At 43.1% G+C, this 26454-nt stretch overlaps 1 protein-coding gene and 1 long non-coding RNA gene across 2 annotated transcripts; one reads left to right on the plus strand and one right to left on the minus strand.

Annotated features, from left to right (window-relative positions):
- Nucleotides 1-6154: 6154 nt before the first annotated feature.
- Nucleotides 6155-19817, plus strand: LOC124034617. Its single transcript, XR_006838604.1, has 3 exons — nucleotides 6155-6410; nucleotides 18163-18286; nucleotides 19245-19817. It is a non-coding gene; the product is annotated as an uncharacterized LOC124034617 (long non-coding RNA).
- A 170-nt stretch (nucleotides 19818-19987) lies between these two features.
- LOC124034616 (lysM and putative peptidoglycan-binding domain-containing protein 3-like) lies at nucleotides 19988-24368 on the minus strand. The gene is made up of 3 exons (XM_046348030.1): nucleotides 24228-24368; nucleotides 21706-21977; nucleotides 19988-21573 (listed from the first exon to the last, which is right to left on the minus strand). Exons 2-3 carry the CDS (start codon nucleotides 21967-21969, stop codon nucleotides 20896-20898), a joined length of 942 nt encoding a protein of 313 aa, XP_046203986.1. The 5' UTR covers nucleotides 21970-21977; nucleotides 24228-24368; the 3' UTR covers nucleotides 19988-20895.
- Between the last annotated feature and the right edge of the window lie 2086 nt (nucleotides 24369-26454).

A 26454-nucleotide genomic window follows, 5' to 3' on the forward strand; every position in this document is an offset into this window, starting at 1 on the left:
GTGTGCCTGGGGCACATGTAATACTGACAGTTGGTACCTGGAGAAGTAAGAGGGTGGTGTCTTTTTTTATATATATATATATATATATATATATATACAGTGGCGGATTTAGCTTGTAAATCTTGGTGGGGCAAAACAAAAAAAATGTGTAGTGGCAACACAACACTAAACAATACGTTCATTGCACTATAACGGTGGCAAATGGTGCCCACAAACTTAGGGCCAACATAAAGCTGTCCCAACAGCAGTCCCAACAGCAGTCCGCACACCTTACCGCTGCTACACCTGGCTATCAGTGGAGCCTTGTCTGGCAGCAAAACAGTTCACACAGCCTCATTTACTGCCTTTTAAAAAACATAGCTGATATGGCCAACTTGCTTAAACAAATGTGGTTTCTAATGACAGTTGAGATGTACAAACTATGGCATAAGGGGACAACAAGCTGATAAGAGGCCATCCGTAATTTCGATTAAGACATTAATGAGCGAGCTAGGACCGACATAGTCAATATAACAATTTGTTTAGCACTTTTGAAATGTACAGCGACAGAATTTAGAATATGGGCCGCTATTACAATGTTCTCCCTGTACACCAAGTCAGAACCATAGGATAAATTAAGGGTTCATATAAGCAGACAATGAAAGCTCTTACAATATTTGATGATTACATTTCTCTAAAGCAGGTTATAAAAAATATAATTTTATTGGTCACATACAAGTGATTAGCAGATGTTATTGCGGGTGTAGCGAAATGCTTGTGCTTCTATCTCCAACAGTGCAGTAATATCTAACAAATTACACAACATATACCCAATACACACAAATCTAAGTAGGAATGAATTAAGACTATATACATATGGACGAGCGATGTCAGAGCGAAACGGACTAACATACAGTAGAACAGTATAGAATACAGTATATATATATGAGATGAGTAATGCAAGATATGTAAACATTATTGAGTGAATGAGATACCGTAGAATAGTATAGAAAACAGTATAAACAGTGGGGAGAACAAGTATTTGATACACTGCCGATTTTGCAGGTTTTCCTACTTACAAAGCATGTAAAGGTCTGTAAAATCCAGAAAATCACATTGTATGATTTTTAAGTAATTAATTTGCATTTTATTGCATGACGTAAGTATTTGATACATCAGAAAAGCAGAACTTAATATTTGATACAGAAACCTTTGTTTGCAATTACAGAGATCATACGTTTCCTGTAGTTCTTGACCAGGTTTGCACACACTGCAGCAAGGATTTTGGCCCACACCTCCATACAGACCTTCTCCAGATCCTTCAGGTTTCGGGGCTGTCGCTGGGCAATACAGACATTCAGCACCCTCCAAATATTTTCTATTGGGTTCAGGTCTGGAAACTGGCTAGGCCACTCCAGGACCTTGAGATGCTTCTTACGGAGCCACTCCTTAGTTGCCCTGGCTGTATGTTTCGGGTCGTTGTCATGCTTGAAGACCCAGCCACGAACCTTCTTCAATGCTCTTACTGAGTGAAGGAGGTTGTTGGCCAAGATCTCACGATAGATGGCCCCATCCATCCTCCCCTCAATACGGTGCAGTCGTCCTGTCCCCTTTGCAGAAAAGCATCCCCAAAGAATGATGTTTCCACCTCCATGCTTCACGGTTGGGATAGTGTTCTTGGGGTAGTACTCATGCTTCTTCTTCCTCCAAACACGGCAAGTGTTTAGACCAAAAAGCTCTATTTTTGCCTCATCAGACCACACAACCTTCTCCCATTCCTCCTCTGGATCATCCAGATGGTCATTGGCAAACTTCAGACGGGCCTGGACATGCGCTGGCTTGAGCAGGGGGACCTTACGTTTGCTGCAGGATTATAATCCATGAATGCGTAGTGTGTTACCAATGGTTTTCTTTGAGACTGTGGTCCCAGCTCTCTTCAAGTCATTGACCAGGTCCTGCCGTGTAGTTCTGGGCTGATCTCTCACCTTCCTCATGATCATTGATGCCCCACGAGGTGAAATCTTTCATGGAGCCCCAGACCGAGGGTGATTGACCGCCATCTTGAACTTCTTCCATTTTCTAATAATTGTGCCAACAGTTGTTGCTTTCTCACCAAACTGCTTGCCTATTGTCCTGTAGCCCATCCCAGCCTTGTGCAGGTCTACAATTTTATCCCTGATGTCCTTAGACAGCTCTCTGGTCTTGGCCATTGTGGAGAGGTTGGAGTCTGATTGAGTGTGTGGACAGGTGTCTTTTATAAGGGTAACGAGTTCAAACAGGTGCAGTTAATACAGGTAATGAGTGGAGAACAGGAGTGCTTCTTAAAGAAAAACGAACAGGTCTGTGAGAGACGGAATTCTTACTGGTTGGTAGGTGATCAAATACTCATGTCATGCAATAAAATGCTAATTAATTACTTAAAAATCATACAATGTGATTTTATGGATTTTTTGTCTCTCACAGTTGAAGTGTACCCATGATAAAAATTACAGACATCTACATGCTTTGTAAGTAGGAAAACCTGCAAAATCGGCAGTGTATCAAATACTTGTTCTCCCCACTGTACATATGAGATGAGTAATGCCAGATATGTAAACATTTAGTGACTAAGATACCGTAGAATAGTATAGAATACAGTATATACATATGAGATGCCAGATATGTAAACTTGCTTATAGGCAGCTTATAGGCAGCAGCCTCTAATGTGCTAGTGATGGCTGTTTAGAATAGAAGCTGGCCTTGAGATAGAAGCTGTTTTTCTCTTGGTCCCAGCTTTGATGCACCTGTACTGACCTCACCTTCTGGATGATAGCTAGGTGAACAGGCAGTGGCTCGGGTGGTTGATGTTCTTGATTATCCTTTTGGCCTTCATGTGACATCGGGTGCTGTAGGTGTCCTTGAGGGCGTGTAGTTTGCCCCCGTTAATGCGTTGGGCAGACCGCACCACCCTCTGGAGAGCCTTGCGGTTGCGGGCGGTGCAGTTGCTGTGCCAGGCAGTGATACAGCTATAAAAGTTAGTGAGGGTTATAGGCTACATGTGCACCACCAAGTCAGAACAGTAGGCGAAATTAAGAGGGGTAAATAGACCAAATTATTAGGGTGAGGCACTTGGACTACTAACATCTTACTACACAACATACACTTAGTATTACTTTCTTAGCTATAGTATACATATCTCCCTGGCATATTACATCATTTATGCAGCAGTATACAAGACATTTTTGGACTCACCTTGTTGTGCTGTGCTCACTTGAACAGGAAGGTGGAGCGGCGGACCTTTGTGGGAAAATTTTGTCATCAAAGTCTGGCATTCTCTGGATTTATGGTGCTTTCAAGACAACTGGGAACTTCTAAAAAAAAACAAGGTCGAATCATGATGACGTCATTGATCTTCAGGTCACAGCTCTAGAAAGAGGCTGGATTTACAATTCCGAGTTAGATGACCGTTCAAAACGTATTTTCCCAGTCGGAGCTCCTTTATTCCCGACTTCCCAGTGTTCTTGAACTCACTGAAGTCAAGTTTTTGCAGTTAACAGTTGTTTTGAGTGCGGCACAAATCATGCTTCATTGACAGCATGGCCAATGTTGAAAGTTTATCAAATCAAATCAAATCAAATTTATTTATATAGCCCTTCGTACATCAGCTGATATCTCAAAGTGCTGTACAGAAACCCAGCCTAAAACCCCAAACAGCAAACAATGCAGGTGTAAAAGCACGGTGGCTAGGAAAAACTCCCTAGAAAGGCCAAAACCTAGGAAGAAACCTAGAGAGGAACCGGGCTATGTGGGGTGGCCAGTCCTCTTCTGGCTGTGCCGGGTAGAGATTATAACAGAAAATGACCAAGATGTTCAAATGTTCATAAATGACCAGCATGGTCAAATAATAATAAGGCAGAACAGTTGAAACTGGAGCAGCAGCACAGTCAGGTGGACTGGGGACAGCAAGGAGCCATCATGTCAGGTAGTCCTGGGGCACGGTCCTAGGGCTCAGGTCCTCCGAGAGAGAGAAAGAAAGAGAGAATTAGAGAGAGCATATGTGGGGTGGCCAGTCCTCTTCTGGCTGTGCCGGGTGGAGATTATAACAGAACGTGGCCAAGATGTTCAAATGTTCATAAATGACCAGCATGGTTGAATAATAGTAAGGCAGAACAGTTGAAACTGGAGCAGGAGCATGGCCAGGTGGACTGGGGACAGCAAGGAGTCCTCATGTCAGGTAGTCCTGGGACATGGTCCTAGGGCCCAGGCCAGTTGAAACTGGAGCAGCAGCATGGCCAGGTGGACTGGGGACAGCAAGGAGTCATCATGTCAGGTAGTCCTGGGGCATGGTTCTAGGGCTCAGGTCCTCCGAGAGAGAGAAAGAAGGAGAGAAGGAGAGAATTAGAGAACGCACACTTAGATTTACACAGGACACCGAATAGGACAGGAGAAGTACTCCAGATAAACAAACTGACCCTAGCCCCCCGACACATAAACTACTGCAGCATAAATACTGGAGGCTGAGACAGGAGGGGTCAGGAGACACTGTGGCCCCATCCGAGGACACCCCCGGACAGGGCCAAACAGGAAGGATATAACCCCACCCACTTTGCCAAAGCACAGCCCCCACACCACTAGAGGGAAATCTACAACCACCAACTTACCATCCTGAGACAAGGCCGAGTATAGCCCACAAAGATCTCCGACACGGTACAACCCAAAGGGGGGGAAACCCAGACAGGCCGACCACAACAGTGAATCAACCCACCCAGGTGACGCACCCCCCCAGGGACGGCACGAGAGAGCCCCAGCAAGCCAGTGACTCAGCCCCGTAACAGGGTTAGAGGCAGAGAATCCCAGTGGAAAAAGGGGAACCGGCCAGGCAGAGACAGCAAGGGCGGTTCGTTGCTCCAGAGCCTTTCCGTTCACCTTCCCACTCCTGGGCCAGACTACACTCAATCATATGACCCACTGAAGAGATGAGTCTTCAGTAAAGACTTAAAGGTTGAGACCGAGTTTGCGTCTCTGACATGGGTAGGCAGACCGTTCCATAAAAATGGAGCTCTATAGGAGAAAGCCCTGCCTCCAGCTGTTTGCTTAGAAATTCTTAGAAATTTATCATTTTAAATTTGGAAAAGATCCCCTTAATTCCAGATTTGGCACCACACAGTAACTCCACTGAATAGTAGGCTAGTGATTGCTTTGCAATGCTTGCAGTTAGCCACTGTCACTGATTCCTTCCAAACTACTCATTGTTGAATTTGCAATTTCCAACTTGTTGTCCAATGGCCAAAGAGCACCCATACGTTTTATCTATAATTTCTCTTCATTATTTCTCTTCATATGACAAGGATTCAAATTGATTCTCCAGCTAAGATTTTGAAAATATGATGTTGACATGATCAGTCCAATCAAAGCTTCTCTACATATAACGTGGTTTGACGTGGTTTTATCTGTGGCCAATGACCTTGAGCCTTCTTGGATGGGCACTTCTAATGTAACTCTATGGCAGCACACAAGGGGCTAGTATTTTCTAGCACTACCCTTAGACTTGGTGGTGACCAAGTGTCCCCATGAGTGACAGAACATGGGGCCAACCACGGCGCTTCGTTTATTCTGCTGGCTTGCCCCACTACCACAGAAAGCACTGAGCTAGGCTGAAACACCTGCATTTTGGAACTGCCTTACTCAAGAAAATAAAAGAGACCATGTTTGTATGCGGCTTTATTAACTCTATGATATATATATTTTTGACATTGTTTGCAAATGTGATAAGGTGCGTCTAGGTGATAGGTGTAGGAGTCAGGCGCAAGAGAGCAGGGATGTCTGAGAAGCGTGTTTTATTAAGACAGTCCACCAACACAGGAATGGCACAGTAGAAAAGGACTACGCCCTCGTAACAGAGAACCCATGCAAACGCACGGAGGAACAAACACAGTTCCGACACTATATACACTTACGTAACCGTGAAAACAAATAAAGGTAAATACAACCGAGCACATCACATAAAAAGACTAATCCCGCACAAACTTAGGCAGGCAACAGGTTACCCTTATTCACACAGAAATTAACGCAAATGAAACCAGGTGTGAAAAAATAACCAAAGACAAAACAAACAGAAAGGGAAAAAATGATCGGTGGTGGCTAGTAGACCGGCGACACCGAGCGCTGCCCAAACAGGGAGAGGAGTTACCTTCGGTAGAAGTCGTGACAGCAAACTGATATGTGACACATATTAATGCCAAAATAACTTGCAAAACAGGCAAAGTTGCCTCTGTGTGTATATATATATATATCAAGTATGCTTTATGCGATATCTATATGTGATACACCCTTTCCAAAACCTAAATCTAACAGAGAGAAGTGTAGTTTGTGTATAAAAAATTTGTGGACGACTTCATTCACAGTTGAACACAACAAGCAAGATAGCTAATGAAGGACACGTTTGCTCCAAGGTAAGCAACTAAGTTAACCTTTTTCATAGTGTGTGATATCTCAATATATTACTAAGAGAAATACAATAAACTGGCTAGATAAAGTTAGCAACAATGTTAACATTATACAACTAAGTTAAACTTTGTTAGCTAACGTCAGCTAGCTAACTTTGTTAGGCTACATGGTGTATCACAAATCTTAAGTCATCATTCTTTCAGAACTTTGTTGATGGGAAGTCAAGCCTTCAGTACCCAAATCCAGCTGCTGCTGCTGCAACTGCTGGAGGAGGTTTAACCAAACCTAGCCTACATTACCAAATGTTAACAGACAGTCAGGGGCACATTTCATACCTTTAGTCAGGGGCACATTTCATACGTTTATCCTTTAAATAGAGGCTTTGTACATAAATGCAACTCGGCCACTCAGGAACATTCACTGTCTTCTTGGTAAGCAACTCCAGTGTATATTTGGCCTTGTGGTTTAGGTTATTATCCTGCTGAAAGGTGAATTTGTCTCCAAGTGTCTGTTGGAAAGCAGACTGAAACAGGTTTTCTCCTAGGATTTTACCTGTGCTTAGCTTTATTCAGTTTTTTTTTACCAAGAAGAAGGCTGCAAAGCCAAAACATCTGTGTACGCTATCCCTGATTCAGTGAAAAGGATGAAAAAACGAAGTATGCTTTATGCAATATCTTTTTGAGTGCGGACCCATTAAACAAAAGGTGTACAGTATTATAAACTCCCCAGTCCTTGCCGGTGACAAACATACCAATAATATGATGCTGTCACCACCATGCTTGAAAATATGAAGAGTGGTACTCAGTAACATGTTGTTGCATTTGCCCCAAACATACCGTTTCCTATTCAGGACATAAGGTTATTTTCTTTTCTACATTTTTTTTGCAGTTTTACTTTAGTGCCTTATAACAAACTACAATTCATCCCCAGTTTTCTCCTATCACAGCCACTAATTCCTGAACGTTTTCCTTCCTCGTCCTTCTCGCCAGCCGTGATTTTGGGCAGCTCCATGGTAAGAAATGTGACTGTTCCTGGTGCAAAAACAATGTCCTATCCCGGAGCTCGAGTAAATAATATTACTAAGCTGCTCCCGAATGTACTACATCAGGACATGGAAATCGATTCTATTGTAGTCCATGTGGGTTTTAATTACATTGTGAAGGGCAGCTCTGAACAGCTGAAATTGAATTTTAAAGAGCTAATTGACTCTCTGTTTGTAAAGAGCTAATTGACTCTCTGTTTGACACTAACAGAAGACCCATTGTCCCGCCCTGACCTGAGATATCTCTGTTTTCTTTATATTTTGGTTAGGTCAGGGTGTGACTAGGGTGGGTATGCTAGTTTTGTATTGTCTAGGGTTTTTGTATTGTCTAGGGTTTTTGTAGGTCTAGGGTTTTGTAGGTCTAGGGTTTTGTAGGTCTCTGGGTTTTGATAATTCTATGTTGGCCTGATATGGTTCCCAATCAGAGACAGCTGTTGATCGTTGTCTTTGATTGGCTTGGCTGTGTAGTTGCCTGTCAGCACTCGTTTGTATAGCTTCATGGTTCATTTTGTTATTTTGTTCAGTGTTCATTCTTTTAATAAATAAGAATGTACGCATACCACGCTGCGCCTTGGTCCGATCTTTATAACGAACTTGACACCCATCCTATCTGGCCCTGTGCCCTCATTGAATCGTGGCATTGAACACTTTAGCAGGATTCTTTCTCTTCACAACTGGTTACGTGATTATTGCAGCTCAATGGGTGTAACTTTTTTTTGACAATTTCAAAACCTTTTGAAAACAAAACACGTTTTATAAGGAGGATGGGATCCACCCAAATTATTCCTGGATCCTTTCACAGCATTATAGGGCTTCGTTGAGACAATGACTTATCAATGACTCAAGCCCAGTTCAGCTAATCACTACCATTGTAATGCAGAGTTGTCATGATGCTTCAGCAGTTGTACATTACACCAGGGGCGTTGGTAGACACAATACAATGTAACCTAATTCATGTTCCTCTAACTGCTCTGAATGATGTCAGGCTGGAAGGTGTAGAAAGTCAGGCGTTGGAGAGCAGAGATGAGTGAAACAACGCATTACCCGACAGCACAAAGTAAACAATTTACAAAGTGGAAAACGAACGGTTGCCACAAAACATGGGTCATAAACAGCACCGGTACAAACAAGCCGGAACATTCCGACCTGAATAAATAACAATCACACACAAAGACATGTGGGAAACAGAGGGTTAAATACATGACCAGGATTGGGGAAATGAAAACCAGGTGTGAGGAAAAACGAGACAAAATAAATGGAAAATGACAAATGGATCGGCGATGGCTAGAAGACTGGTGATGTCGACCGCCGAACAAGGAGAGGCATCAACTTTGGCCGAAGTCGTGACAGTACCCCCCTTGACGTGCGGCTCCAGCAGCACATCGACACCGGCCTCGGGGACGACCCGGAGGACGAGGCACAGGGCGATCCGGATGGAGGCGGTGGAACTCTCGCAGCATTGAAGGCTCCAACACGTCCTCCACCGGAACCCAGCATCTCTCCTCCAGACCATAACCCTCCTAGTCCACGAGGTACTGAATGTCCCTCGCCCGACGTCTCGAATCCAGTATGGAACGAACGGAGTACGCCGGGGCCCCCTCGATGTCCAGAGGGGGCGGAGGACCTCCTGCTCCTTAGAATCCTGGAGCGGGCCAGCCACCACCAGCCTGAGGAGAGACACATGGAACGAGGGGTTAATGCGGTAATTTGGGGGCTTTGTACTTAACGCCTGCTCAATGTCCGCGTCCAGCTCCCACACGACCAGCGCTACCAGGCAGGAGGCCGGGAGTATGGGAGTATGATCCGTGAGCCGCTCCTCTGTGTCATACAGCCGGGACAGTGCATCTGCCTTCACATTTTGGGAACCTGGTCTGTAGGACAGGGTGAAAACAAAACGGGTAAAAAACACAGGTTCCTGAAAATCTCATCTACAAAGGCCTGGAAGACTGGTGGAGCATTCATCAACCCGTATGGCATGACACAGTACTCATAGTGCCCTGAGGTGGTACTGAAAGCCGTCTTACACTCGTCTTACACTTGTCTCCCTCCCGGATACGCACCAAATCAAAAATCAAATCAAATCAAATCAAATTTATTTATATAGCCCTTCGTACATCAGCTGATATCTCAAAGTGCTGTACAGAAACCCAGCCTAAAACCCCAAACAGCAAACAATGCAGGTGTAAAAGCACGGTGGCTAGGAAAAACTCCCTAGAAAGGCCAAAACCTAGGAAGAAACCTAGAGAGGAACCGGGCTATGTGGGGTGGCCAGTCCTCTTCTGGCTGTGCCGGGTAGAGATTATAACAGAAAATGACCAAGATGTTCAAATGTTCATAAATGACCAGCATGGTCAAATAATAATAAGGCAGAACAGTTGAAACTGGAGCAGCAGCACAGTCAGGTGGACTGGGGACAGCAAGGAGCCATCATGTCAGGTAGTCCTGGGGCACGGTCCTAGGGCTCAGGTCCTCCGAGAGAGAGAAAGAAAGAGAGAATTAGAGAGAGCATATGTGGGGTGGCCAGTCCTCTTCTGGCTGTGCCGGGTGGAGATTATAACAGAACGTGGCCAAGATGTTCAAATGTTCATAAATGACCAGCATGGTTGAATAATAGTAAGGCAGAACAGTTGAAACTGGAGCAGGAGCATGGCCAGGTGGACTGGGGACAGCAAGGAGTCCTCATGTCAGGTAGTCCTGGGACATGGTCCTAGGGCCCAGGCCAGTTGAAACTGGAGCAGCAGCATGGCCAGGTGGACTGGGGACAGCAAGGAGTCATCATGTCAGGTAGTCCTGGGGCATGGTTCTAGGGCTCAGGTCCTCCGAGAGAGAGAAAGAAGGAGAGAAGGAGAGAATTAGAGAACGCACACTTAGATTTACACAGGACACCGAATAGGACAGGAGAAGTACTCCAGATAAACAAACTGACCCTAGCCCCCGACACATAAACTACTGCAGCATAAATACTGGAGGCTGAGACAGGAGGGGTCAGGAGACACTGTGGCCCCATCCGAGGACACCCCGGACAGGGCCAAACAGGAAGGATATAACCCCACCCACTTTGCCAAAGCACAGCCCCCACACCACTAGAGGGAAATCTACAACCACCAACTACCATCCTGAGACAAGGCCGAGTATAGCCCACAAAGATCTCCGACACGGTACAACCCAAAGGGGGGAAACCCAGACAGGCCGACCACAACAGTGAATCAACCCACCCAGGTGACGCACCCCCCCCAGGGACGGCACGAGAGAGCCCCAGCAAGCCAGTGACTCAGCCCCGTAACAGGGTTAGAGGCAGAGAATCCCAGTGGAAAAAGGGGAACCGGCCAGGCAGAGACAGCAAGGGCGGTTCGTTGCTCCAGAGCCTTTCCGTTCACCTTCCCACTCCTGGGCCAGACTACACTCAATCATATGACCCACTGAAGAGATGAGTCTTCAGTAAAGACTTAAAGGTTGAGACCGAGTTTGCGTCTCTGACATGGGTAGGCAGACCGTTCCATAAAAATGGAGCTCTATAGGAGAAAGCCCTGCCTCCAGCTGTTTGCTTAGAAATTCTAGGGACAATTAGGAGGCCTGCGTCTTGTGACCGTAGCGTACGTATAGGTATGTACGGCAGGACCAAATCAGAGAGGTAGGTAGGAGCAAGCCCATGTAATGCTTTGTAGGTTAGCAGTAAAACCTTGAAATCAGCCCTTGCTTTGACAGGAAGCCAGTGTAGAGAGGCTAGCACTGGAGTAATATGATCAAATTTTTTGGTTCTAGTCAGGATTCTAGCAGCCGTATTTAGCACTAACTGAAGTTTATTTAGTGCTTTATCCGGGTAGCCGGAAAATAGAGCATTGCAGTAGTCTAACCTAGAAGTGACAAAAGCATGGATTAATTTTTCTGCATCATTTTTGGACAGAAAGTTTCTGATTTTTGCAATGTTACGTAGATGGAAAAAAGCTGTCCTCGAAATGGTCTTGATATGTTCTTCAAAAGAGAGATCAGGGTCCAGAGTAACGCCGAGGTCCTTCACAGTTTTATTTGAGACGACTGTACAACCATTAAGATTAATTGTCAGATTCAACAGAAGATCTCTTTGTTTCTTGGGACCTAGAACAAGCATCTCTGTTTTGTCCGAGTTTAATAGTAGAAAGTTTGCAGCCATCCACTTCCTTATGTCTGAAACACATGCTTCTAGCGAGGGCAATTTTGGTGCTTCACCGTGTTTCATTGAAATGTACAGCTGTGTGTCATCCGCATAGCAGTGAAAGTTTACATTATGTTTTCGAATAACATCCCCAAGAGGTAAAATATATAGTGAAAACAATAGTGGTCCTAAAACAGAACCTTGAGGAACACCGAAATGTACAGTTGATTTGTCAGAGGACAAACCATTCACAGAGACAAACTGATATCTTTCCGACAGATAAGACCTAAACCAGGCCAGAACATGTCCGTGTAGACCAATTTGGGTTTCCAATCTCTCCAAAAGAATGTGGTGATCGATGGTATCAAAAGCAGCACTAAGGTCTAGGAGCACGAGGACAGATGCAGAGCCTCGGTCCGATGCCATCAAAATGTCATTTACCACCTTCACAAGTGCCGTCTCAGTGCTATGATGGGGTCTAAAACCAGACTGAAGCATTTCGTATACATTGTTTGTCTTCAGGAAGGCAGTGAGTTGCTGCGCAACAGCCTTCTCTAAAATCTTTGAGAGGAATGGAAGATTTGATATAGGCCGATAGCACCAAGTTGTAAGCGCTCCTGAGATCCAATTTGGTGAAGAAGCACGCCGCGTGCATTGACTTAATCGCACTGGCTATGAGAGGTTGCCGGTAACTGTACCTAACAGTGATCTGGTTGATACCTCGATAGTCAATACAGGGGCGCAGACCTCCATCCTTCTTCTTCACAAAAAATAAACTTGAGGTGGAAGGCTGAATGTTTCCCTGCCCCAGGGATTCGGAGACTTTTGTTCCAATATCCGCCGTCTCCTCCTGTGACAGGGGATACACGTGACTCCTGGGAAGTGCTGTGTCTACAAGGAGATTTATCGCACAACCCCCCCCCCCCCTTCGATGGGGTGGTAATTGAATCGCCTTCTTCTTACAGAAGGCGAGAGCCAAATCGGCATATTCAGAGGGGATGCACACGTTGGAGACCTGGTCTGGACTTTCCACCGTAGTCGCACCAATGGAAACCCCTAAACACCTCCCAGAGCACTTTCGTGACCACCCCGTGAGAGCCCTCTGTTGCCACGAAATAATGGGGTCATGACAGGTCAACCAGGGTAGGCCCAGTACCACAGGAAACACAGGAGAATCAATAAGGAAGAGACTGATTCGCTCCTTGTGACAAACCAGCCGGAACATTCCGACCTGAATAAATAACAATCACACACAAAGACGTGGGAAACAGAGGGTTAAATACATGACCAGTAATTGGGAAATGAAAACCAGGTGTGTGTAAAAACGAGACAAAACAAATGGAAAATGACAAATGGATTGGCGATGGCTAGAAGACCGGTAACGTCGACCGCCGAACACCACCCGAACAAGGAGAGGCATCAACTGCGGCCAAAGTCGTGACAGCTGATCCTACAGCTATTGTATGCTGTAGTCATGAACCAGATGTATACTGTTAGCACTGAGGCGGTGTTCCCTAGGAGGAAGTCCACTGTGTGCAGCTCACCCTGCACTAACATAAATAACATGAGCATATCTACTTCTGCTAAGCTTTGAGTAAAGCCAGTGTGTCTATGTATGCGGATGACTCAACACTATACATGGCAACTACTACAGCGACTGAAATGACTGCACCACTAAAGAAAGAGCTGCAGTCCGTTTCAGAATGGGTGGCAAGAAATAAGTTAGTCTTAAATATTTCTAAAACTAAAAGCATTGTATTTAAGGACAAATCATTTACTAAACCCTAAACCTCAACTAAATATTGTAATAAATAATTGCACTGCTTGGAGTAATCCTGGATTGTAAACTGTCATGGTCAAAACATATTGATACACCAGTAGCTAAGATGGGGAGAAGTCTGTCCATAATAAAGCAATGCTCTACCTTCTTAACAGCACTATCAACAAGGCAGATCCTACAGGCCCTAGTTTTGTTGCACTTGGACTACTGATCAGTAGTGTGGTCAAGTGCCACAAAAAGGGACAGCCCTTGGATATACACGGAGATCTAATATCAATAATATGTATGTGAATCTCTCCTGGATCAAAGTGGAGGAGAGATTGACTTCATCACTTGTACTTGTATTTATGAGAGGTATTGACATGTTGAATGCACTGAGCTGTCTGTTTGAACTACTGGCGCACAGCTCGGACACCCATGCATACCCCACAAAACTTGCCACAAGAGGTCTCACAGTCCCCTAGTCCAGAACAGACTATGGGAGGCACACAGTACTACATAGAGCCATGACTACATGGAACTCTATTCCACATCAAGTAACTGATGCAAGCAGTAAAATTAGATTTTTTTAAACTAATAAAAATATACCTTATTGTGAAGCAACACAAACATAGGCACATACACATGCATACACACACGCATGATATATTACACACTTTTCACACAAATACACATGGATTTTGTATTGTAGATATATGCTAGTGATGGAATATGGGCCTGAGGGCACACAGTGTGTTGTGAAATCTGTGAATGTATTGTAATGTTTTTAGAATTATATAAACTGCCTTAATTTTGCTGGACCCAAGGATGAGTAGATGCTGCCTTGGCAACAGCTAATGGGGATCCATAATAAATACTAAATACACTTGAGAGAGAATGCAACCGACCCAACTGGCCAGTGCTGGGCTAGGTAGAATCACAGGATGCATGATCAGTGCATGGGCAGGGTGTGGGGTGCATGGGAACAGTCTGATTGGCTGAAGCCACAATCTGGAGGTGATCGATATCTCTCACTTGACGAGTGGCGCCAGCCAGACATAAACAACAACACACACCCTGGAAATGAGTTCCACAGTACCCTTGGCAGGGGGATTTCTGTAACACTGTTTTTAAAATCCTGTTTGTGGTTGTCAGTAACTGGCGGATGGCTCATGTACCTCCAAGTTTATTTGCTAATTTACATCGACATTGGTGTGATTTCGGCTTAGATATGATGGTATGGAGATTTTAATTTAACATTGAGCTTCAACCAATGATACTATATAAATAATTGGATACAATTAATTGTTGGCGTGGTTGTGTGGTAATTAGGTCCTACATTTAACTTCATGACATTAAACTATCTGATTAAGCCACACATTAACTGACACACAACACGTTATTCTAGTTCAAAAGAAAGAACAGAACAAACATGCACCAAACAAACATTCATTGAATTCACACCATCGGCTTACTGTGATGCAGCTGTCAGTGAATTAAATGGTGTGTAAGGTTTGTGTGTGAGAGAGAGAGTGAGCCATTAACCTATATTACAGAGGACATAGTGTTGTTATGAGGCATTCAGGAGTAGCTCCCTCAGTAGTGCAGACATTGCAGGTGGTGAAGGCTGTGGGATAGCTGCCTTCAGTTTCAACATCAAACCCCTGGGCCTCAGCAGGGGGAATATGCCCTGGGATTTATTTGAGCTGGTTGCACCTTTCCATTTTCCACTGTTTAGTTCCGGAACCTAGGTGCAGCCAGCTCACTTTTTGCAATGTAAAAATATGAATAAAAGCGATTAATGTTCATTCGAGTTTCCTCTTCTTTATGTAATGTGAAAAAGTTGTTGTCCCGGGCCTGATATTCTAAGAGTTGATTCGGGTTGGGTCAGCCGGGTTTATGGGTTGTGTAACATTGTAACCTATGTTTAGACCAATGCGTGGTCATGGCTGTGTGAGTACCACGCCTGTATCTCTCACAGAACTAGAACAAGATTAACTTTCTATGATCTCTCTCTGCTCTGATAGACATGAGTGACAACTCTTATTTCTCCAGCATTGCATTTATTTACTTATAGGCCAACAGCATACCACCCTGCATCCCACTGCTCGCTTGCCTCTGAAGCTAAACAGACGGTGGTCATGGTTGGTCCCTAGATGGGAGACTAGATGCTGCTGGTGTTACGCTCCTCGTTTGTGGAATGACCGGACCAAGGTACAGCGTGGTAGGTGTACATCTTTCTTTTTATTGATGACACCCAAACCAAAATAACAACAACAAAAACGAAAGCGCACAGTTCTGTAAGGCAAAATAAAATATAAAGAAAACAAGATCCCACAAAACCCAAAAGGAAAATGACAACCTATATATGATCCCCAATCAGAAACAACGATAGACAACTACCTCTGATTGGGGACCATACTCAGCCAAAAACACAAAGAAATAGAAAACATAGATTTTCCCACCTGAGTCACACCCTGACCTAACCAAACATCGAGAATAATAAGGATCTCTAAGGTCAGGGCGTGACAGTACCCCCCCAAAGGTGCGGACTCCGGCCGCAAACCTGAACCTATAGGGGAGGGTCCGGATGGGCATCTACTCTCGGTGGAGGCTCCGGTGCGGGACGCCGACCCCGCTCCGCTTGAGGCTCCCCCTACTTCGGTGACGCCTCTGGTGCAGGGATTGTTGCGGGGACCTCCGAACCGTAGATCGTTGCCAGAGGCTCTGGACTGGGAACCCTCGCTGAAGGCTCTGGACTGGGAACCCTCGCTGAAGGCTCTGGACTGGGAACCCTCGCTGAAGGCTCCGGACTGGGAACCCTCGCTGAAGGCTCCGGACTGGGAACCCTCGCTGGAGGCGGGGCTTTACCTAGCAAAGACTTATAGATGACCTGGAGCCAGTGGGTTTGGCGATGAATATGTAGCTAGGACCAGACAACGAGAGCATACAGGTCGCAGTGGTGGGTAGTATATGGAGCTTTGGTGACAAAATGGATGGCACTGTTATAGACTGCATCCAATTTGTTGAGTAGAGCGTTGGAGGCTATTTTGTAAATGCCATCGCTGAAGTCGAGGATTGGTAGGATGGTCAGTTTTACGAGGGTATGTTTGGCAGCATGAGTGAAGGAGGCACTGTTGCGAAATAGGAGGCCGATTCTAGATTTAACTTTGGATTGGAGATGCTTAATGTGAGTCTGGAAGGAGTTTACAAGTCTAGCCAGACACCTAGGTATTTATAGTTGTCCACATATTCTAAGTCAGAACGGTCCAGAGTAGTGATGCTAGTCGGGCGGGTGCGGGAAGCAAGCGGTTGAAGAGTATGCACTTAGTTTTACTAGCATTTAAGAGCAGTTGGAGGCCACGGAAAGATGGGTTTCCTGACTCTCTGTGGTCACAAAAGATCCCATGGCACTTATTGTAAGAGTAAGGGTGTTAAGCCTGGTGTCCTGGCTAAATTCCCAGTCTGGTCTTCATACCATTATGGCCAACTAATCATCCCCAGCTTTCAATTGGCTCGTTCATCCCCCTCCTCTCTCTGTAACTATTCCCCAGGTTGTTGCTGTTAATGAGAATGTGTTCTCAGTCATCTTACCTGGTAAAACAAATGGAATCACAGCCACGTGAAGGTGTCTGGAGGAGCTGCAGCACCCCTGATAAATTTAATTACATTTTCTTTTTTCAATTTAAAGTTTTATTAAGTTTTCTTGTTTTTCAATCAACCAACAAAACACATTCCACATTCACAGATGTGACAGGCTTTAAAAAAATAAAAAGTCAAAAAATAAGAATATATTTGAAAAAATAAAAATACAATTAAAATGAATGATAAAGTCAAATAAAAGCATTTATTTTTCTTAATCTATATATTTTCCTTGGTACATACATACATACATACATACATACATACATACATACATACATACATACATACATACATACGCACATACGCACATATACATACACACACGCACTCAAAAACTAAATAAAAAAAATAAAAAAACATAACACTTGCAGCACTATCAAGGTTCTTATCAGCTATTTCAAGCATTCGCTGAGACGACGGGCCAATAATTCGTTTTTAGGTTTTACAGTACCTTACACAACATGTATCTGCGCATTTCCCTAGTCACGCCGTTCATTCTGTCCTGTTTGAAATATAGTTGAATAGTTATAGAACAACGGCTGTCTGTGTGCAAAGCTGTCATCAAGGCAAAGGGTGACCACTTTGAAGAATCTAAAATCTCAAATATATTTTGATTTGTTTAACCCTTGAATGAGTAGGTGTCCAACCTTTTGACTGGTACTGTATATTTGAATGCTCACTTTTTGTTCTGGCATCGCCTGATTTAGAAATTGAGCACTGAATATACTTCAGACTAGAATGAGTCCCCAGTGAGTACTAAACTTTATTATTTACCAGGGGTATATTCATTAGTCGGGAATCCATTGCAAAACGTTTAATCTGTTGCGAAACATTTCGCAACGAAAACAATTTTCTATTGGACAAATTCAGGTAGGTCCCTCCCTGTTTGGTTCGGGTTGCTCCTGTTTGGTTCCTAGAGTAACCGATAAACAGTTTCCGTTATAAAACTTTTTGCAACAGACCAAACATTTTGCAACAGTCTGCGACTTAATGAATAAATCTCAGGTTTATGGATGCTTTTGTCTCAGTTTCATGGTTTTAGTAAGAGACACCGTCTTGGGAAGAATGGGCTTCTAGTACGACAGTATTTTCACTGATGAAATACCTTGTTTACTATAAGTACAACATCTACTGTTTCTGGGTGGATTCCTGGTGTGATTAATTATTTTCCACATTCAGGATGTGGAGTTCAAGCCTGTGCCACTGAAAGCCAGAGACGATGAGGAGTACACGCTGGCCCTGTAACAGGAGATGACGGAAACCATGAGTCGACTACCCAACATCAGGCCTCTGGCTAGGAAAGGTGAGAGAGTGCATTAGCAGCAATAGTCAGTGTACAGTACTGTATGACATTATCCACTAAGACAATAGGATGAGGTGAGTTAATGGTACACTCAGGAATCGGAGCCATTTAATCATATTCTATCTGGAGACAGAGAGGCAGATCTAGGAGAGACTAATGCTTTAGAAATCCCTGTTCTGACTAAGCTTGAATTTAGAGCACATACTCTTCTGGGGTAAATTGGTGTATCCGTGTATCAAGTGCAGCCTTATTGCGCTTCTTGATATAGAAGAATAACTCATTTATCTGGAGCTTTGAGTTGTCCAATGTCTCATATGCTCAATGTACTACAGGAGAAACGCATTTAAGAGATTTTCTGCAGATTTTTAAAGATGATTCAAAACATGCTTGCTTGACTTAATTGAGCATTTAGTGTCTGTGTCAGCATTCATAACCTTTACTGTTTACATATCAAATGGCGAGGTGTCAAGAGGCAAAACTTGTTGGCTGAGGAGGAGAGGATACCAGGAAAATAGTGAATTTGGTCATCATCTGTTTGATTTCAATATAACTTATGTTTGGCATTAGACTGGCAGCTCTTTCCAAAAGAACTGATGCCTCAAAAGAAAAAGTTTAACTTTAAACCGGGTACTTTCTTCATCAAACGTTCTTTTTTTTTTACAATATGACATCATAGTAACAGACATATTTCCAAGTAAACATAATATTAGCAAGTGCAAAGAAAATACCCATAAGGTATCAAACAAAGAAAAAGCAGATGTGCCCAGTAAATTAGATGTCACTTTCATCACTTTTATTCTTATTTAAATGTACTGATTAAACAACCATTCTGTGGAAATTAGGGTTTGGGATTAGTTTGTACATTTGGAAGTGTCATTCTAATGACCTTCCCATAATGTGCAGTGTGTGTGAAAGCTTGTCTGTCTTGATAAACTTACAGTTATGGCTATTTCTTCAGGAAGTTGAAAAGAATGTAAAATCAAATGAAGAAAGAAAATGACTAGAGAAGAAGAAATTGGAGGAGTTGTACAAGGAGGATTTAGAAGAGGTAACTCTCCCCCTCATTGTAACAGAAGCACAATTTGATCTGATTCACTTTAGTAGTCAACTTCTATCACACAATGTATTAGATTTCAAATAGATACAAGTTGTTCGCCTGCACACTTCCATACAATTACTGTGTTTGGTACTGAGGCATCTCAGATAGTTTCTGGGGATGATAAATGGCATGCATTTGTAATGCTGGAAGATCACGATGTGAAATATGAGGCATTGGATTGCTACTTATGCATGCACATAACATTCACACACACCAATTCAGTTTAATGGAGAAATGCCCAGTTTAACAGCTACCTTTTTGTAGAAAAATGACATTGCAATTTTAATGATGATTTTGGTGTAGTGAGGACATGGATGAAGCCTCATATTTAACCTCTGACTGCATGTTAATGGATACTGGCTGAATGTCATTCTTCCAAATGTATGTTTTTCCTGAAAGTTATGATCTTTTACCAAATAGCCATTGGCTATATGACGAACACTGTCAGCAAGTTTACACATTTTGTTTGGTGAAACTATACGCACAATTAGAGAATCATCAAGACGTGTGTGGTGGAAGTGAGTTTGTATTAGAATATGTCCATCTTTGTATCAAACAAATGAGAATTATACAAAACAAAAACCAACATGAACACACTCAAGTCTGAGCATCAATAATTTATTCAAAATATACTTTCTTTTCAGCCTGTAAGGCTGCATTTACACAAGCAGCCCAATTCTGGAGTTTTTATAAATTGGACCAATATTTGGAAAAAAATAATAATTGGGCTGCCTGTGTCTATGCAACCATAGTGTTCCACAGGTTGAAGGCACATACTGTTCGTAACACTAGTGATGAGGAAAATAAACTACATTATAAACTGGGTGGTTTGAACCCTGAATGCTGATTGGCTGAAAGCTGTAGTATATCAGACGTATACCACGGGTATGACTAAACATGTATTTTTACTGCTCTAATTACATTGGCAACCAGTTTATAAATATAACATTTCACTGGAATATACCTAGCTACTGTTGGGCAACATTGTGCATTTCCCGTTTCGTCACCCTTGCCCTTAGTAGAAATGAAGGTTGTGGGACTCCAAACGCAGTTCTTCCCAGACAAGCAAAAATATCAAAACAATGTTCAAGAAAATTTGCATCACATTTTAGACTAACTTCAATACTGATGTTGGAATAAGACTAATTGTCCACAGATAAATTACTTATTTTAAATGACAAGTGGCGGCAATCAGTACTGTTTTGACCAAGAACAAACCCCACTTCAGGCAGTGTTATGGTGAAACTAGTCCCATCAGCTGACAAGAGGGACAGAATAAGCATTTGGGTCCCACTGTGCAAAAAAATATAATTGCTTTAAAAACATGTTTTAAAAACGTACATACTGCATGTCCACTGAAACAATTCAACAGATTGTCCTCATTTTCCCCTCATCATAACTTCCCAATAGATTCTGTTCCCTATAAAGTGATTCTCAGAGAGCTTGGATAATCACTTTTTTCACAAATGCTCAGATACCTCCAGCTCCAGCAGTTTGTCTAAATCCCTCACTACGTTTTCTCTTTCTTAGGGCCTGGGTGGTCATCCACTTCATTGTGTCTCTGTGAGTTTGGTTTGGGTATGTTTCCAGCCTGAGGTCCTGAGTTGGGCTTTCCATTGACTTCCACAGGCTCAGGAATCTGGGCATGCTGCATCCCCTTAGGATTGGTCGACAGCGTGGTGGTGTGGTGGCTAACGTCAGCCTTCATCAGCACCTCATAATACAGCAGGTAGAACACTGGTGTGACAATGACAACCACCACCATGATGGCCACCGCCGTCCACCACCTCATGCCCCAGTCCGCCCCATGGTAGGGGTCCTTCCTGAAGACAGGCTTGAAGTCAGAATCCCCCAGCAGTAAGGGCTGCTGGAGGGTCAGGGAGGAGACCACCTCATTCAGGCTGCTTCTGGAGGTGCCGGTGGACTTGACTAGCAGCTCGATGTCTTTGTCCTTCTCCTGCAGGAAGCTGCCCACGCTGTCTGTGGATGAGGAGGAGTCTGTGGAGATCTCCGTAGAGATAGGGGGCTGGGGGAAACGTCGGAGCCCTGTGGGGGAGGCAGATTTGAGAGACGCGATGCTGTGGGTCTCTGTCAGCACGCTGAAGCGTTTCACAGGGATCTTGATGGATCTCAGCGCAAAGAAGTCCTGCTCTGTCAACAGGTTGTTGGCCCTCTTGATGTCCGCCACCTACGGCACACAGACAAAACAAAGGATTTCACTTTACTTGGGTAGCAAAAAAAGTGGTGTGAAAAGTCAAAGCTGGTCTGTCTGTAAGGGCTTTGTCATTAGAGTGTAAGACAGGGATTAGGGTTGACTTACTGAGCAGTGGTACTGCAGCGAGAAGCTATTCAGAGTGTCCCCTTCTTTGATGTCTCGGACCAGGTGGACAATGTCGTCCAACTTCTCCCTGGAGGTGCTCCTGCGCAGCCTGTCCCGGCCTCGGGAGCGCAGCTCGTAGCTCTCACCATCCTCCTCAGAGAGATCATTCTCAGAGCTGTTCCCAAATAGGTAGGCGTGTCCTCCATTGGCAGGCTGCACCGTCGTGGCCGACTGGAAACCATAGTGCGGGCTTCTCCCAGTCATTTTTCACTCTAAACAGAGGAGCAAGACATTCATTGAAAGCTATACAAGAGTTTGTCATGATACCTAATGTATGAGGTTGAAGTAAAATTTCACCTGTTTGATATTTTCCCAAAGGAAATTTCCAGATTTTCAAAGATGTACAGGGAATATTGGAATCACTGTCAACAGCTGTGAGTTCTTTCAATAAAGGAGTAAACCATGTTTATCAGGTTTCAGCTTGTTTTGAAAGCTGCAGCGAGCCTACACATTACATTCAATATAGCATGCTTTGGCACGTTTTGAAGCCTCTAGTATGTGAGGCGCAGAGTATTTAGGCCAACTCTTCCAGTTGAATGGATCTTCAGAGGGGTGATTAAACTTAACTGACTAGCTAAAGTCCACTGCACCTATCTTGTACGTTCAACCAGTAATACTGACTGATAAGATAGATGCCCCAATGACTGCAATGTAATCAAGGTCCTAGTTTATATAATCTGTGGCTAGCTAATGTAGCCGTTGTTTTCCATTTGACATTCAGAGAGGAACGTCTGCTGCTGATGTAGCCCACTGAATTCCACTCCATGGTGAAGGCAATTTCTGATGAACTTCACCAACGGAGTGGAGCAGAGACCGGGCTTTGGAATCCAACTCGGAGTACATTGATTCGCCCAAGGTCAATACTTTGGTTTCCTTGTTGAGATTCAATTGGCACATGCAAATGTGCGCTTAATTGTCATCTTAGAGCAACATCAACAAGTAAACAGTCAGTGGTTGTATTTGATTAACATTTATTGAAAAAGTATATATTTCAGCAAACAAAGAAAGTCATGCAACTACAGAGGACAAACATTGGTACAATACGATAGTTAAGGGTACAAGACTGGGAACATATCTGGCTGTGTTGGCAAAATCCCTACATATGCCATTGAGCCAGGCAGGGAGAGGCTGCCTGTTGTCACAGTTCCAAGACTAGTCAGAATCGTCCAGCTAACCCTACACCAATGACGCCGGTGGATCTCAAAACTGAACTTGGATCTGCGTTAAGTAGCAATAATATATTTCACCACAGTCGTCTTATGACAGATAATGCATCTCAACACAGTCACAACTATTCAACAAAGTAAAAAAATTTTAGGTTCTTTCTAAATAGCAAAGGAGTTTTGAAGTTGAGGGTACAGTATTTATGAAGTTTGGCAATGAGGACGAAAACTAGCGTAATTCTGCAAGCCAGCTAGTTTAGCCAAGGGAAACCAGATCATGGCTGGAAGGGATCCAGCATTTGTCAAATCAACGTCAGATTGGACTTTTCGTAGCAGGTCAGGAAACGGGTTAGAGGTAGGCAAAATGCACAACAACAAAAAATCTCCTTCTGGTATTATTTTGATAGAAGTTGGATCAATTCGTTCTCCTTAAATACAAGTAATAGTGTAATGTATGTATTATGAATCCCCATTAGCTGCTTTGGTTGTCTCTGTATTGTTTAATCAAACGTGTCGCTGTCATCTCCTGGTATCAGTGCATAAAGACGTCTGTTTTCTGGTCTAACCATAACTTGAAACCCGGGGGAAATGAGCTCTGGCCTAGTGTGCGCTCGTCTAATTCAAGAGACTCGTTTTTAGATGTCAGAAGCTGGCAGCGAAAAGTTTGATTTTTAAACAATTCGGTGACAAAAGGAATAAAATCAGACGAACTATATTTAAAGGAGAGCGAATCGATATACAATCCCGAAATCAGTTGTATCTGTCAAATAGTAAAACAAAGTTTAAAATTATGTTTGCGTGAACCCTTAAGATGGAATTAATAGTTTAATCGTTTTCCGGTAGACTCCTCACCACTATAAATGTCATGCGAAAGAAGCAGACTTATTAACGTAATTCACTTCCACTAATAATTTATGCCAAGTTATACAGGAGCACGGAGATACCGCACTGGCTAATCGTAAACTAACACTATGCGGGCAACTAGCAAGCTAGCGATTGTGTTCTCACGATAAACTAACGTTATCTATACACCTAAAACGCAAGCAACCGATCACTTTGTAACCCAACTAATTGGGGCAGGTGTCAAATACTCAACTAACGCTAAGCTAGTTAGCTTGGCTGGCAACTAAAGGAGGGCTAGCTAACCTGTGTTAGCATCTCTACCCATTTTTTATTCTTCAGTTAACGTGCCTTAGTTAGATAGCTATCTATAGTACATTGACGATTATTGTCGCGTGGAAAGGTTCGTGTTACATTTAGCGAATTAAAAAGTCACGAAGCAACCAATAGTTTATTTACCTGAAAACATGAGCAACGTTCTTCGACGACCTAAGCCATTTCCATTCTTCCTCTGGCTACTATCAAATACATAATTGGCTACGAGCGAAACAAATGAACGCCACCAGCGTGTCGTGAGCAACAATTGTGTAATCGGCAGTTAGCCTTAAAAAATAAAAGTCCCCCATTGAAACGGATGCAATTGTATTTACTTATATTTAACTAGGCAAGTCAGTTAAAATAACAAATCCCAATCATGGCCGGTTGTGATGCAGCCTGGAATCAAACTAGGGTCAGTAGTGATACATACCTCTAGCACTGAGATGCTGCGCTACTCGGTAGCAAACGGATATAGATAGTGAAAACATGCAACAATTGAACTAGATAATGTTAAACAAGGTTGGAATGTTACAATTATTAGCTAATTAAAAATAATTTGAAATCACATTGTGGATGTAATTGAATTCAAAATTGCATTGGGGGCATAATTACATTGTCCTTAATTTACATTTTAGTAGACACTCTTATCTAGAGCATACATCTTTCACACTGGTCTCTAGTTGGAATCAAACCCACAACCCTGGCATTGCAAGCACCATACTCTGCAAACTGAGCCACACAAATACTTCAGAAAGTGTTAATATCCTGTGACTTTTTCCACATTTTGTTGTGTTACGCCCTGAATTTAAAATGGATTCAATTGAGATGTGTCACTGGCCTACACACAATACACCATAATGTCAAAGTGGAATTGTGTTTTTGGATTTAAAAAAAATAAATTACTAAAATTGTTGAGTCAATAAGTATTCAACCCCTTTGTTATGGCAAGCCTTAATAGAGGAGAAAACATATGCTTAACAAGTCACAGAAGTTGCATTTACTCACTCTGTGTGCAATAATAGTGTTTAACATGGTTAACAGCATTGTTGTTATTCCACGATACTAACCTAATTGACAGAGTAAAAAAAGGAAGCCTTTACAGAATAAAAAAATATTCCAAAACATGCATCCTGTTTGCAACAAGGCACTAAGTAAGGCACTTCAGTCTGCTTTCCAACAGACACTGGGAGACAAATTCACCTTTCAGCAGGACAATAATCTAAAACACAAGGCCAAATATACAATGGATTTGCTTACCAAGGTGACATTGAATGTTCCCGAGTGGCCTAGTTACAGTTATGACTTAAATCTGCTTGAAAATCTAAGACTTGAAAATGGCTGTCTAGCAATGATCAACAACCAACTCAAAAGAGCTTGAAGAATACAAAATCTAAAATAATAATGGTCAAATATAGTACAATTCAGGTATGCAAAGCTCTTAGAAACTTACCCAGAAAGACTCACAACTGTAATCACTGACAAAGGTGATTGCAACAACTCAGGGTTGTGAATACTTATGTAAATGAGATATTTCTGTATTTAATTTTCGACACATTTGCTCAAAAAAAACTTTTGGCTTTGTCATCATGGTGTATTGTATATAGATGAATTCAGGCTGTACCACAACAAAAAGGGCTATGAATGCTTCCTAAAGGCACTGTATGTGCACTGTACAGCCAAACCTATGGATTGGGCATCCATGAAATGGGGTATCAGCCTACTCAGTGACACCCATACAGCAAAACTATTTTTCCACAAATATTAATATCTTAGCTCTTATTGTAGAACTTTGACTGTGGGAAGTCACTTATTGCACATTTTACAGTAGTTTCAGAGTCCCGTAATAAGAGCTACTATGCTAATACTTGTGTAAACTCTTCACACTTGTGTTCTGTGAGTGTCACGGAGTAGGCGGATACCCCATTTCAGGGGTGCACAATCCATAGGTAAGGCTGTATAGTTCAATATGAATGTCCAATACAAACAATGGTCTTACATGAAAGATGATTTCCCACAGTCAAAATCTTGCAATAAGAGCTGAGACACTAATATTTGTGTAAACTCTACACAGTTGTGTTCTGTGGGTGTCAATGGGTAGGCTGATACCCCATTTCATGGGTGCACAATCCATAGGCTTCCCAAACTCGTTCCCGGGGACGCCAAGGGGTGCACCTTTTGTTTTTTTGCCCTACCACTACACAGTTGATTCAAATAAGCAAAGCTTTATGAGTTCATTATTTAAATCAGCTGTGTAGAGCTAGGGCAAAAATCAAAACGTGCACCACTTGGGCTCCCAGGACCGAATTTGAGAATCCCTGGGTTAGGCTGTACAATGCTTATAAGCTACTCGCTCAAGCCTCCCCAGCTT

This window comes from Oncorhynchus gorbuscha, linkage group LG04, assembly GCF_021184085.1.
Source record: "Oncorhynchus gorbuscha isolate QuinsamMale2020 ecotype Even-year linkage group LG04, OgorEven_v1.0, whole genome shotgun sequence".
NCBI lineage: Eukaryota > Metazoa > Chordata > Actinopteri > Salmoniformes > Salmonidae > Oncorhynchus > Oncorhynchus gorbuscha.

What these genes read in the sequence shown, in the direction of transcription:
- LOC124034616 (XM_046348030.1), bottom strand. Translation starts at nt 21,969, where the DNA reads ATGACTGGGAGAAGCCCGCACTATGGTTTCCAGTCGGCCACGACGGTG. An exon ending in CGCTGCAGTACCACTGCTCA is followed by an intron (nt 21,574 to 21,705) that starts GTAAGTCAACCC and finishes TGTGTGCCGTAG; the next exon opens with GTGGCGGACATCAAGAGGGC.